Genomic DNA, 13,667 nt, shown 5'->3' with positions numbered 1-13,667 from the left:
CATGGAGGAAAGCCTGGGCACAGCCATATTCCTCGCCCAACAACGCCACTCGTGGACAAAGTCTCTGCCGATCCCTAACTGCACCTTGCTCGGAGTGAGTAGACCACAGCATCACAGCCCTTACGATCGTGTGCGAGAACAACCACGCAGAAGGGGCACGGTCAGGGGTGAGGACAGGAAACGGAAGTGGCCCTCAGAGGACGTTTAAGTCCTGTTGGCGCGCGACGCTAAAGCGAGTGCATGAGGTTTTGTGGCGTGACAGTCATCAGTGATTTTTGAGGTGATGGCTTTGTTGGCTTTTGGGAATGATGAATTGTCAGTTTGTGAGGTCCATTGGTGGGGAGTTAAGGAATCTGGTGAATGGGAATCTGTGCAGGTCAGGGATAGGGGATTCTGGGGTGGTCAGGTTTTTAGATAGCTTGCTGCTTCTTGTTGTCAAGTCTTAATAGAGTGTGTGTTTAGGTTTTTCCTTATCAGTCTCCCCAGAGATTTGCTAATCTTATTAGCCTTCACAAAGAACCAACTTTTGGCCTTGTTCATCCTCTCTGATGTACCTTTGTTTTCTATTAATTTCTACTCTTATCTGTACCATTTTCTCTGTAACTTTTTAAGTCGAGACGTTACTTCATGAATGTTCACCCTTTCTTCATTGTTAAAAACCATGTAGAACGTGAATTGCTCTTGAAGAATCTCTTTAGCTGCATTCCACACATTTTGTACACACCATCTTACTATTATTGAGTTTTGTGTTTCTTTTTTGTTTATTCTTTACATTACTTTAATACAATGCTTTTGGCAGGGTTGACATTTTTATTACATTTTCTTATCCAAGGATATGGTATATCTGTGTGACTATTTTATATTTGTCAATTTTTGTTTAAATCATACTCGTCCACCTCCTTAAGTATATTTTGTGTATTTCTTGCTATCATTATTAATGGATTTTTGTTTTCCCGTTTTCATTTGTTTGATTATTGTTGCCATTACAGAGGAAAAATTATCTGCTCTTATAATTTTATCTGGTATCCAGCCCCTTATCAAATTGCTCTGAATGCTAGTAGTGTCAGGTTTTCTTTGTGTAAAATCATATCACTGGCAAGGAAAGCCACATTTCTATTAACTTGCAACATTTATTCTCCTTGTTTCATCTCTCATAGAGCCAGCAAAACAATTTTGACTCATGTCAGACATCCCTATCTTGTTCGTAATTTTAACGGCAATAGCGTCATCATTTTACTTTTTAGCATAATATTTCAGGGCTATGCTTGGTAAATGATTTTTTGTGATATTTAAGTGATTTACTTCTTCCCTAGTTTTAGTTGGAGTTTTATTAGTAATATCTGCAGAATGGTGTCAAATGCTTTTCTGGTGTAATTTAATAACAGCATGCCCCCCCCCACCCCCATCTATTGATTAATAAATAACATTAATGTTGAATCATCTTCTGGAAAGAAGAGGTTAAGAGCTTCCTGTAGAAGAATTTAAGAGGGATTTTTCACCCTATAAATGGCAAAATAATTAAAGAGGGCAGAAGAGAGACCTTTCATTCAGGTTTCCAGGTTTCCTGCCTCCGCGGTCACCCACTAGGTCCCCATGGACAAGTCCTTCCTCTGTCCACCTCATAGGGCTTTAGCACCATTTGTTGCCCCAATTCTGCCCTCCCCACAAACCCCGATCTACCCTGAACCTGGAACTGAGGAGTAGGCTGCTAGGTAAGGTGTGAAGCTCCCTAGGGAGCCACCCCAGAATCAAGGACTCTGAGGTCATCAGTGTGACTTCAGATATCATGATTGTTTTCATAATCCACCCTAACACTCAGAGTGGGCGGTGCTGAATTTTGTGGTGTGAATGTAGAATGACACTGATGACATGGATACTGTCCTTTTAGGATTTCTTGGTGTCCCCGTGGAGCTGTTGAGTTTCCTCCTTACTGGAGGCTGCGGGATCTTCCATTCATTCTGACCGCAGCCCACATACAGACTCCCCTCCAGCTTTGGAAGGTGGGCTGAGACCCAGGGTGAACATGCCAGCTACTGGGAAATCACCCCAGAGGTTCCCTGCCCTGGTTCCAGGACAGCCTGGCAGATCCTTTGAGGTAAGGAGGAGGAGCCTACTTAACACATTTTTTCTTTTATTTTTTTAAGGTAAATTTTAATTTTGAGATCATTGTAGATTCAAATGCAATGTACCATTTACACACTTTTCTCCAATGGGAACATCATGCAAAACCTTGGTACAGTATCACAACCAGGCTATTGACATATGGAACATTTCCATCACCACAAGGACCCCCTCATCTTGCCTTTTACATTTTTTTTAATGTTTATTTATCTTTTGAGAGGGAGAGAGATAGAGCGCAAGTGGGTGAGGGGCAGAGAGAGAGAGGGAGACACAGAATCCAAGGCAGGCTCCAGGCTCCGAGCTGTCAGCACAGAGCCTGACGTGGGGCTCAAAGTCATGGACCGCGAGATCATGACCTAAGCGGAAGTCGGGCGCTTAACCCACTGAGCTACCCAGGCGCCCCTCATCTTGCCTTTTAGTAGCCACTTCCTTCCTCCCCCTACTCCCTCCTTGACTCCTGGCTGTCACTAATCTGTGCTCTCATTCTATAATTCTGTCATATCAAGCATGACATAGGAATGGAATCATACAGTATGTAACCTTTTGGGACTGGATTTTACTCAGCGTAATTCTCCGGAGATCCATGCAGATTGTTGCATTTACGAATAGCTTGTTCTTTTTTCTTGCTGAGCAGTATTCCATGGTATAAATGTACTGCAGTTTGTTTAACCAACCTCTAGTTGAAGGGAATCTGGGTTGTTTCCAGTTTTTGGCTATTATGAATAAAGATCCTGTGATCATTTGTGTAAGGATTTTGTAGGAGATGAATGACAATCGCTGGATTGTATGCTAAGTGCATTTCAAACAATTAATGGACTTAATTTCTGTAGTACAGTTTTAGATTTGCAGAATAATTGAGAAAAGAGTACATGCAGGTCCATTACCACTCTGTATTCCCCTACAGTTTCCCCATTATTCTTTTAAATGTTTATTTAGTTTTGAGAGAGAGAGAGAGAGAGCGAGAGCGTGAGTGCGAAGGGGAGATGCAGAGAGAGAGAGAGAGAGAGAGAGAGAGAGAGAGAATGAGAATCCCAAGCAGGCTCCATGCTGTCAGCATAGAATCCAACGCGGGACTCAATCTCACGAACCATGAGATCATAACCTGAACCAACATCAAGATGGTGACCTGAGCCGAAATCAAGAGTCGGACCCATGTCCGACACTTAACCAACTGAGCCACCCAGGCACCCCTATAACTCATTTGTTTTTACCACTGAATAATATTCCATTGTATGAATGTGCCACAGTTTGCCTGTCCATTCACCTATTGAAGGACATCTTAGCGGTTCCCAGTTCTTGGCAATTATGAGTAAAGCTGCTATAAACATTTATATTCAGGTTTTTATTTTACTTTAGTTCTAATTTTTTTAGAGAGAGAGAGAGCGAGCATGTGTGTGCACGAGACGGGGAGAGGTAGAGGAGCCCAGTGCTGGGGTCTATCCCAAGACACTGGCATTGTGACCTGAGCCGAAATCAAGAGGCAGATGCTCAACCCACTGACCCAGCTGCCCCTATATGCAGGTTTTTGTGTCGATGTAAGTTTCCAATTCACTTGGGTAAATAACTAGGAGTGCAACGATAGGTCGTATGGTAAGACTGGCTTTGTGAGAAACTGCCAAGCTGTCTTCCCAAGTTCTTCACCATTTTGCATTCTCACCAGCAATGGACGAGAGCATTCCTGTTGCCCCACATCCTCGTCAGCATTTGGTGTTGTTGGGTTTTTGGATTTTAACCGTTCTAGTAGGTGTGTGATGGTATTTCCTTGTTTTGATTTGCAATTCCCTAATGAAAAATGATGGTGAACATAGTTTGTACGTGCTCATATGCCATCTGTATATCTTCTTCGGTCAAGTGTCTACTCAGATCTTGTCCATTTTTTAAATTGGGTTGGTTGTTTCCTTAGTGTTGAGTTTTAAGCGTTGTTTGTATATTTTAAATACAAGTCCTGGGGCGCCTGGGTGGCTCAGTCGGTTAAGCGGCCGACTTCGGCTCAGGTCACGATCTCGCGGTCCGTGAGTTCGAGCCCTGCGTCGGGCTCTTGGGCTGATGGCTCAGAGCCTGGAGTCTGCTTCGGATTCTGTGTCTCCCTCTCTCTGACCCTCCCCCGTTCATGCTCTGTCTCTCCCTGTCTCAAAAATAAATAAAACGTTAAAAAATAAATAAATAAAAATAAATAAATACAAGTCCCTTATCAGACATGTGTTCTGCAAATACTTTTCTCTCATTCTTAGGCTTGTGTCTTTATTTTCTTAATGGTGTCCCTTTTTTTTTTAAAAAAAAAAGGTTATTTATTTATTTTGAGAGACAGAGCGAGCTGGGGAGGGGCAGAGAGAGACAGAGAGAGACAGAGAGAGAGAATCCCAAGCAGGCTCCTACGCTTGTCAGCTTGGAATCCCATGTGGGGTTTGATCTCGCGAACCGTGAGATCATGACCTGAGCTGAAATCAAGAGTTGGATGCTTAACCAACTGAGCCTCCCAGGCAGGCACCCCACAGTGTCTTTCATAGAGCAGAATTTTAAAATCTTAATAAAGTCCAACTTGTCAATTTTCCTTTTATGAATCATGCTTTTGGTGTTGTATTTTAGAACATCTCCAGACCCAAGTCACTTAGATTTTCCCTTGTTATTTTGTAGAAGTTTTATAGTTTTACATTTTGCATATATGTCTAATATCCATTTATTTTTTTCTTTTATTTATTTATTTTTTATAAATTTTTTTTAACGTTTTATTTATTTTTGAGAGACAGAGAGAGACAGCATGAGTAAGGGAGGGGCGGAGAAAGAGGGAGACACAGAACCCGAAGCAGGCTCCAGGCTCCAAGCTGTCAGCACAGAGCCTGACGTGGGGCTCGAACTCACGAACTGCGATATCATGTCCTGAGCCAAAGCCTGACGCTCAACCGACTGAGCCACACAGGCGCCCTCTTTTCTTTTTTTTTTTTTAAAGTTTATTTATTTATGAGAGGGACAGCACGAGTGGGGGAGGGGCAGAGAGTGAGAGGGGGAGACACAGAATCCGAAGCAGCCTCCAGGCTCTGAGCTGTCAGCACAGAGCTCAATGTGGGGCTTGAACCCCTGCAAGATCATGACCTGAGCTGAAGTCGGACGCTTAACTGACTGAAACACCCAAGCGCCCCATTCTTTATCCATTTATTTATTGATAGACACTTAGGTTGTTACCATAGTTTGACTATTATAAATAATAATGAAATAAGCATAGGGATATATATATATCAGTCCTCAGTTTGTTCTCTATAGGTAAGAGTCTCTCTCTTTTTTTTTAAACTTTTTTTTTTTTTAATGTTTGTTTATTTTCGACACAAGGACAGAGCGTGAGCAGGGGAGGGGCAGAGAGGGGGGAGACACAGAATCAGAAGCAGGCTCCAGGCTCTGAGCGGTCAGCCAGAGCCCGATGCGGGGCTCGAACTCACAAACCTCGAGATCATGACCTGAGCCAAAGTCGGACGCTCAACTGACTGAGCCACCCAGGCGCCCCTATAGGTAAGTGTCTCTTATGGTTGGTTAAGCATCTGACTTCTGCTCAGGTCATGATCTCGCATTCGTGAGTTGGAGCCAGCATCGGGCTCTCTGCTGTCAGCCCAGAGCCTGCTTCACATCCTCTGTCCCCCCTCTCTGTGCTCCTCCTCCGCTTGTGCTCTGTCTCTCTCAAAATAACGAACATTAAAAAAAGAATCTCTTATGGTTTGCTTTCCTCTCTTTTTTTCCCCTTCCCCTATGTTCATCTGTTTTGTTTTTTAAATTCCACAGATCAGTGAAATCATGTGGTATTTGTCTTTCTGTGACTGACTTCTTTCGCTTCACATGTCATTACAAATGGCAAGATTCATTCTTTTTGAGGCTAATACTCCATTGTATATTTATACCACATCTTCTTTATCCATTCATCAGTCGGTGGACTCTTGGACTGTTTCCATAGTTTGGTTCCTGTTGATAATGCTGCTATAAACATCCGGGTGCATGTGCCCCTTCGAATCAGTATTTTTGTATCCTAAGATCCATTTAGAGTTAATTTTTGTGAAAGGTATAAGGACTATGTCTGGAGGTTTTTTTTTTGCATATGGATGTCCAGTTTCCACCCAATTTGTTTTCTCCATTGAATTGCCTTTGCTCCTTTGTCAAAGATCAGTGGATTATATTTGTGAATCTATTTCCTTTCTTTTTGTTACACTGATATATTTATCTCTTCTTTCACCAGTACCATGCTCTTTTTTTTTCATTGAGGTATAATTGACTTACAGCATTATATTAATGTACAACATAATCATTTGATATTTGTATGTTTTGCACAACGGCCACCACAATAAAGCCAGTTAACATCCATCACCGTACAGAGTTATAGAATTTTTTTTCTTGTGATGAGAACTTCGAAGATGTACTCTCATAGCAACTTTTAAATATTCAGTACAGTATAATTAACTCTGGTGGTCATGCTGTACGTTACATCTCCGTGAGTTATTTATTTGACCTTTGACTTCACCCATTTTGCCCACCTCCTACTCCCACATCTGGCAACTGCCAATCTGTTCTCTGTACTGTGAGCTTGTTTTTCTTTTAGATCTCACATGTAAGTGAGATCATACAGTGTTTATATCTTTCCCTGTCTTGACTTATTTCACTTAGCATAATGCCTTCACGGTCCATCCACATTCTTGCAAATGGCAAGATTTCCCTTTTCTTTTATGACTGAATAATACTCCATTGTGTGTGTGCGTGCACACACACACACACACACACACACCTCATATTTTCTTTATCCGTTCATCTGTTGATGGACAGGCACCTCGGTTGTTTCCATATCTTGGCTATTGTAAATAATGCTTTACTGCACATGGGGGTGCAGATATTTCTTTGTTAGTGTTTTTTTTTTCCTTTGGATAAATATTCAGAAGCGGAATTGCTGGATGATATGATGGTTCTATATTTAATTTTTTGAGGAACCTCCATACTGTTTTCCGTAGTGGCTGCACCGGTTTATGATCCTACCAGTGGTGGGCAAGGATTCCCTTTTCTTCACATCCTCATCGACATTTGTTATTTCTTGCCTTTTTGATACTGCCTAGCAATTCTAACAGGTGTGGGGTGATATCTTACTGTGGTTTCGATTTGTATTTCTCCTATGATTAGTGATTCTTTTTAAAAGTAGGCTCCATGCCCAATGTGGGGTTCGAACTCACAGCCCTGAGATGAAGAGTCGCACGCTCTACCAAATGAGCCAGGCAGGTGCCCCTAGATTACTGACATTGAGCATCTTTTCATGTACTTGTTGAGTATCTGCATGTCTTCTTTGGAAACTGTCTACTCAGATCCTCTGCCCATTTTTTTATAAAAATTTTTTTAATGTTATTTATTTTTGAGAGAGAGAGAGAGTGCGCACGCGCGAGTAGGGGCGGGGGCAGAGAGAGAGGGAGACACAGAATTCGAAGCAGGCTCCAGGCTCTGAGCCATCAGCACAGAGCCCGAGGTGGGGCTCGAACTCACCAACCGTGAGATCGTGACCTGAGCCGAAGTCGGACGCTTAACTAACTGAGCCACCCAGGCGCCCCTCCTCTGCTCATTTTTAAATCGGATTTTTTTTTTATTTTGCCATTGAGTTGTGTGAATTATTCATATATTTTGGATATGAACCCCTTATCAGATATACGCTTTACAAATATTTCCTACCGTTCGGTAGTTTGCCTTTTCATTTAGTTGATGGTTTCCTTTGCTGTGCAGAAGCTTTTTGCTTTGGTGTGGTACCAGTAGTTTATTTTTACTTTTGTTGCCTTTGCTTTTGGTGTCAAATCCAAAAAATCTTTACCGTGGAGCTTAGTGCCTATGTTTTCTTGGAGTTTTATGGTTTCAGGCTTTAGGTTCAAGTCTTTAATTCATTTTGAGTTAATTTTTGTGCATGGTGAAACTTTGAAAAAAAGTTTCATTTTTTTGCATGTGGCTGTCCCAGTTTTTCCAACACCATTTATTGAAAAAACTGTCCTTTTTCTTCACTGACTATTCTTGGTTCCTCTGACGTAAATTAATTGGCCATATGTGTGTGGGTTTATTTCTGAGCTCTCTATTCTGTTCCATTGATCTGTGTGTCTGTTTTTATGCCAATGCCACACTGTTTTGATTCCTATAGCTTTGTATTATAGTTTGAAATCAGAGAGCATGAGGCCCGCAGTGTTCTTTTTTCTCAAGATGGCCAGTCTGTTGTAGTTATTACAAGTTTTGTACATAGTTTGTTAGATTTATACGTAAGTATTTCATTTTTTTGAGTGATTATAAATGGTTTTATATTTTTTTTATTTTAGAGTCCACATTTGCATTGCTAACATAGAAATACAGTTGATTTTTGTATTATATTTTGTTTCCTGTGACTTTGATGAATTCAATTATTAGTCCCAGGAGTTTTATTTTTTGTAGATTTTTTTGTGATTTAAAAAACATTTTTTTTGAGAAAAAGAGTACGTGTGTGCATGGGGGAGGGGCATAGGGAGAGAGAGAGAGAGAGAGAGAGAGAGAGAGAGAGAGAGAGAGTCTTAAGCACACTCCATGCCCCATGGAACCTGATGTGAGGGCTCTACCTCACGACTGTGAGATCATGACCTGAGCCAAAATAAAGAGTTGGACGCTTAACGGACTGAGCCACCCAGGAGCCCCAAAGTTTTGTGATTTTTCTACATAGACAATCATATCATCTGTAAATAGGGACTTTTTCTTTCTTCTTTTTTATTCTGTACGCCTTTCATTTCCATTTTTTGCCTTATTGCACAGGTTAGAACTTCTAGCACTATGTTGAATAAGAATTGTGAGAATGGACGTTCTTGCCTTGCTGGTTAATCTTGTCTTTCACCATTAAGTGTAATGTTAGCTGCAGTTTTGTTTTAGATGCTGTTTATCAGATTTAAGAAGTTCCTGTCTCTTCCTGTTTCTATTCATTTTTTTTTTTGTAGGAATGAATATTGAATTTTGTCAAATGCTGTTTTTTACATGCGTTGATATGATCATGTGATTTTAAAAATCCTCTTAATGTGGTGGATTACATGGATTGATTTTTGAATATTGAACCTGCCTTGCATTCCTAGAATAAACCCCAGTTAGATATGGTGTATAATTCTTGTTTTTTTTTGTGTTTTTTTTTTTTTTGAGAGAGAGAGGGCACAAGTGAGCGAGGGGCAGATAGAGAGAGAGAGAGAGAGAGAGAGACAGAGAGAAAATCCCACAAGGGGCAGAGAGAGACAGATAGAGATACGGAGAGAGAGAAGTGAGGCTCACCCAAAGCGGGGCTTGAACTCACCTGATGTGGGACTTGTGGGACTCGCCTTCACCCAGTGTGGGACTCACGAACCATGAGATCATGACCTCAGCCAAAGTCAGATGCTTAACGACTGAACCACCCAGGCGCCCTATAATTCTTTTAATATATTGCTGAGTTATATTTGCTAATATTTTGTCAAGAATTTTTGCCTGCATATTCATGAGTGATATTGGGGTGTGGTTTTCTTTTTTATACTGTGTTTGTCTGACTTTGTAATCAGGGAATGTGTTAGCTTCATGTGGCTGCCGCAACAAATTGCCACACACTTGGTGGCTTAAAATGACAGAAATGTGTTCTCTCGCAGTTCCGGAGGCCTTAAGTCCAAAATAAGTATCACTGGGCCCAAATCAAGGTTTTGGCAGGGTTGTACTCCCTCCAGAACCTTCCTTGCCTCTTCTAGCTTCTGGGGGCTGCCCCTGTTCCTTGGCCTTCCTCATTCCATTCTTATGGCCACCAGCATCTTCGAATCTGTCTCTGTTCTGGCTTTACATCACTGCCCTCTGTGTGTGTGGCAAATTTTCTTCTACGTTCCTCTTGTTAGGGTACATGTGACTGCGTTTAGGACCCACCTGGATAATTCAGGATACTCCTCTCATCTTGAGATCCTTAATCACACCTACAAAGACCCTTTTACTCTTGCCATTTTTTAGACGTGATATCCACAGGCTGTCAGGATTAGGATGCGGATATATTTGGGGGCCCCCTTTTAAGCTTATCACAGGTAAATAACTAGCTTTGTAGAATGAGTTAGGAAGAATTACTTCCTCTTCTTTTTCCTGTAAGAGGTTTTGCAATTGGTGTTAATTCTTTAAAAGAATTTGACAAAATTCTCCAGGAAAACTGTGTGGGCCAGTGATTGATTGATTGATTGATTGATTTCTTTCTTTCTTTCTTTCTCTTTCTTTTCTTTTCCTTCCTTTCTTCCTTCCTTTCCTTTCCTTTCCTTTCCTTTCCTTTCCTTTCCTTTCTTCCTTCTTTCCTTCCTTCCTCTCTCTCTCCCTCCCTCCCTCCCTCCCTTTCTTTCTTTTTTCCTTCTTTTCTCTTCTTTTAAATTATGGATTAAATTTCCTTAGTAGTACTAGGGCTATTCAAATTATTTCATTTCAGGCAATTTGTGATAGTTTGTGGGTTTTTTTAGGAAGTAGTTCATTTTATGTAAGTTATCAAATATGTATATGAAGAATTATTTATAATTTTATTATCCTTTTGATGTCTGCAAGGTCTGTAGTGATAGTCTTTGTTTCATTCCTGATTTTGGTAACTTGTGTCTTCTCTGTTTTTCAGTCTTGCCAAAAATTTGTCAATTTTATTGATCTTTTCAAAGATTTATTTCACTGATTTTTATCTATTTTCTGTTTTCAACTTCACTAATTTTTGCTCTTTTCTTTAAAAAAAATTTTTTTTTAATGTTTATTTTTGAGAAACAGAGAGAGAGAAAGAGATGGAGCATGAATGGGGGAGGGGCAGAGAGGGAGACACAGAATCTGAAGCAGGCTCCAGGCTCTGAACTATCATCACAGAGCCCGATGAGGGGCGCGAAATCACAAACCATGAGACCATGATCTGAATCAAAGTCGGACGCTTAACGTACTGAGCCTTCCAGGTGCCCCTATTTTTTTCTCTTTTCTATTTCTTTCCTTCTGCTTGCTCTGGGTTTATTTTAGTCCTATTGTTTTTCTTTTTTAAAAATTAAAGTATTGATATATAACATTGTCTAAGTTTAAAGTATACATGTGTTTGATACATTTATATGTTGCAATATGATTACTACTGTAAGTTTGCTAACATCTCAATCACATCACATAATTATCATTTCTTTTTTGTGGTGGGAACAATTTAAGTCTAGTTTCTTAACAACTTTGAAGTTTATAATATTGTTTCCTATAATCACTTGCTGTTCCAAGTTTGTACCCTTAAACAGCATAACCTCAATATGGTTTCTTTTTCTAGGTTTTTGAAATGGACCTTAGGTTTTTCTTTTTGTTTATTTTTTATTAAAAAATGTTTAATGTTTATTTGTTTATTTATTTTTTTTTGAGAGAGAGGGAGAGAGAAATGTCAAGCCCCGACTCACAAACCGTGAGATCATGACCTGAGCTGAAAACAGGAGTCAGACGTTTAACCGACTGAGCCACTCAGGTGCCCCGGGACCTTAGATTTTTGGTTTGAGACTTTCCTCTTTCAAATGTATGCATTTAGTGCTATACTTCCCTCTCAGCACTGCTTTAGATGTGTTCCATGAATTGTAAATGTATGTTCATTTTCATTTAGTTTATTGTATTTTTAAAATTTCCTTTGAGACTTTCTCCTTGTACCATAGATTATTAGAAATGTGTCATTTGGCTTCCAAGTGTTTGGAGATTGTTTTGTTATCTTTCTTTTTTAAAATGTTTGTTTATTCTTGTGAGAGAGAGAGAGACAGAGAGAGAGAGAGAGAGAGAGAGAGAGGGAGAGGAGGGGCAGAGAGAGAAGGACAGAGGATCCAAAGTGGGCTCTGCCGTGACAGCAGAAAGCCTGATGCGGGGCTCAAACTCAGGAGCCAAGCTGTGAGATTACGACCTGAGCTGAACCAACTCAACCAACTGAGCCACCCAGGTGCCCCTCTCTTGTTAGCTTTCTGCTCTCTTGTTAGCTTTCCATTATTGATTTCTAGTTTCATTCCAGTGTGGTCAGGGAAAATTGCTCATTTTCTTTTTTAAAAATTTCTATTTGAGAGAGAGAGAGAGAGAGCATGCAAGCGGGGTAGCAGGGTAGAGGGGCAGAGGGAGAAAGACTCTTTTTTTTAATGTTTATTTATTTTTGAGAGAGAGAGAGAGAGAGAGAGGGAGGGAAGTGGAGGGGCAGAGGATCTGAGGCAGGCTCTGCGCTGACGGCAGAGAGCCCAATGTGGGGCTTGAACTCACAAACCACGCGATCATGACCTGAACTGAAGTCGGATGCTTAACAGACTGAGCCACCCAGGCGCCCCAGAGAGAGAAAGAATCTTAAGCAGGCTCCACGCTCAGCGCAGAGCCCAATGCGGGGCTCTGTCCCACGACCCTGGGATCACGACCTGAGCTGAGGATGCTCAACCAGCTGAGCCACCAGACGCCCCCAAATTGCCCATTTTCTGTTTTTTTCCAGTTTCATTAGCTTTTGCTTTTGTTTTCTACATTTAGGATTGATTTGTCTCTTTGGATGAATTGGCGTTTTCATCATTAGATGTCTTCTTTCTGTCTCTGGTAATTTTTTTCTCTGAAGTCTACTTTGTCTGATATTAGTATAGCTACTTCTGCTTTTCTTTGTTCAACTTTATTGAGGTATAATTAACATTATTTCTGCTTTCTTTTGATGAATGTTTGCATGATATATCTCTTTTCATACTTTTACTTTCAACCTGCCTATATTGCTATATTTGAAGTGACCTTCTTTCAGATACCATACACTTGGGTCCTGTGTGTAATTTTTTTTTCCCAATTTCTGTCTTTTAATTGGTGCAGTTAGACCATTGACATTCAATGTGAGTAATGATAAGTTAGGTCTTATTTTATTTTTTCTTCTGTGTTTGTTCTGTTTCATTTTCTGTTTTATTTTTCCCCATCTTCTGGTCAGTCATGGGAACATTTTTTAGAATTCCATTTTGATTTACTTAGAGTGTTTTTGAGTGTATCTCTTTGTATAGCTTTTTATTTATTTTTTATTTTTATTTTTTTGTTAAATAAAGTCTACCCCCCATGTGGGTCTCAAACTCATGACCCTGAGATCAAGAGTCACACACTCTGATGACTGAGCCAGCCAGGTGCCCCTGTATAGCTTATTATTATTAGTGTTATTATTAATGTTTATTTTTGAGAGAGAGAGAAAGAGAAAGAGAGAGCAAGTGAAGGAGGGACAGAGAGAGAGGGAGACACAGAATCCAAAGTAGGCTCCAGGCTCCGTGATGTCAGCACAGAGCCCAACATGGGGCTCGAACCCACAAACCATGAGATCATGACCTGAGCCGCAGTCATGACCTGAGCCACCCAGGTGCCCCTATTTATCCATATTTTTGTTTCCTGCATCTGTTCTTTCTTTGTGGTGTTCCAAGATTCCTTCTGTTATCTTTCATTTTCTGTTTAGGGGACTTCCTTTAGCCATTCTTTTTAAGGTAGATCTGCTCGGGACAAATTGTATTAGGATTTTTTTTTTTTTCCGCCTGAGAATGTCTTTATTTCTCCTTCATTCCTGAAGGATATTTTCATTGTTGATAGTT

At 40.5% G+C, this 13,667-nt stretch overlaps 1 protein-coding gene across 2 annotated transcripts in view; it reads left to right on the top strand.

Annotated features, from left to right (window-relative positions):
- Window positions 1-210: 210 nt before the first annotated feature.
- The window catches only part of ZNF157 (zinc finger protein 157), a 38,329-nt gene continuing 24,872 nt past the window's right edge, over window positions 211-13,667 (top strand). The window contains exon 1 of one of the 2 annotated variants that reach the window (XM_081793210.1): window positions 211-280. Coding sequence is in view for 1 of the 2 variants with exons in the window: in XM_081793212.1 (XP_081649338.1) it covers window positions 2,024-2,095 (72 nt within the window). In the remaining variant the exon portion in view is untranslated. Of the gene's footprint in view, window positions 281-1,888; window positions 2,096-13,667 lie in introns of those variants that run through there. The other variant, XM_081793212.1, reaches the window with a different exon arrangement.

The sequence above is a fragment of the Panthera onca genome, chromosome X (genome assembly GCF_046562875.1).
Source record: "Panthera onca isolate mPanOnc1 chromosome X, mPanOnc1 haplotype 2, whole genome shotgun sequence".
NCBI lineage: Eukaryota > Metazoa > Chordata > Mammalia > Carnivora > Felidae > Panthera > Panthera onca.
The sequence above is the reverse complement of the archived record's forward strand: the minus strand, read 5'-3'. Positions and strand labels throughout refer to the sequence as shown.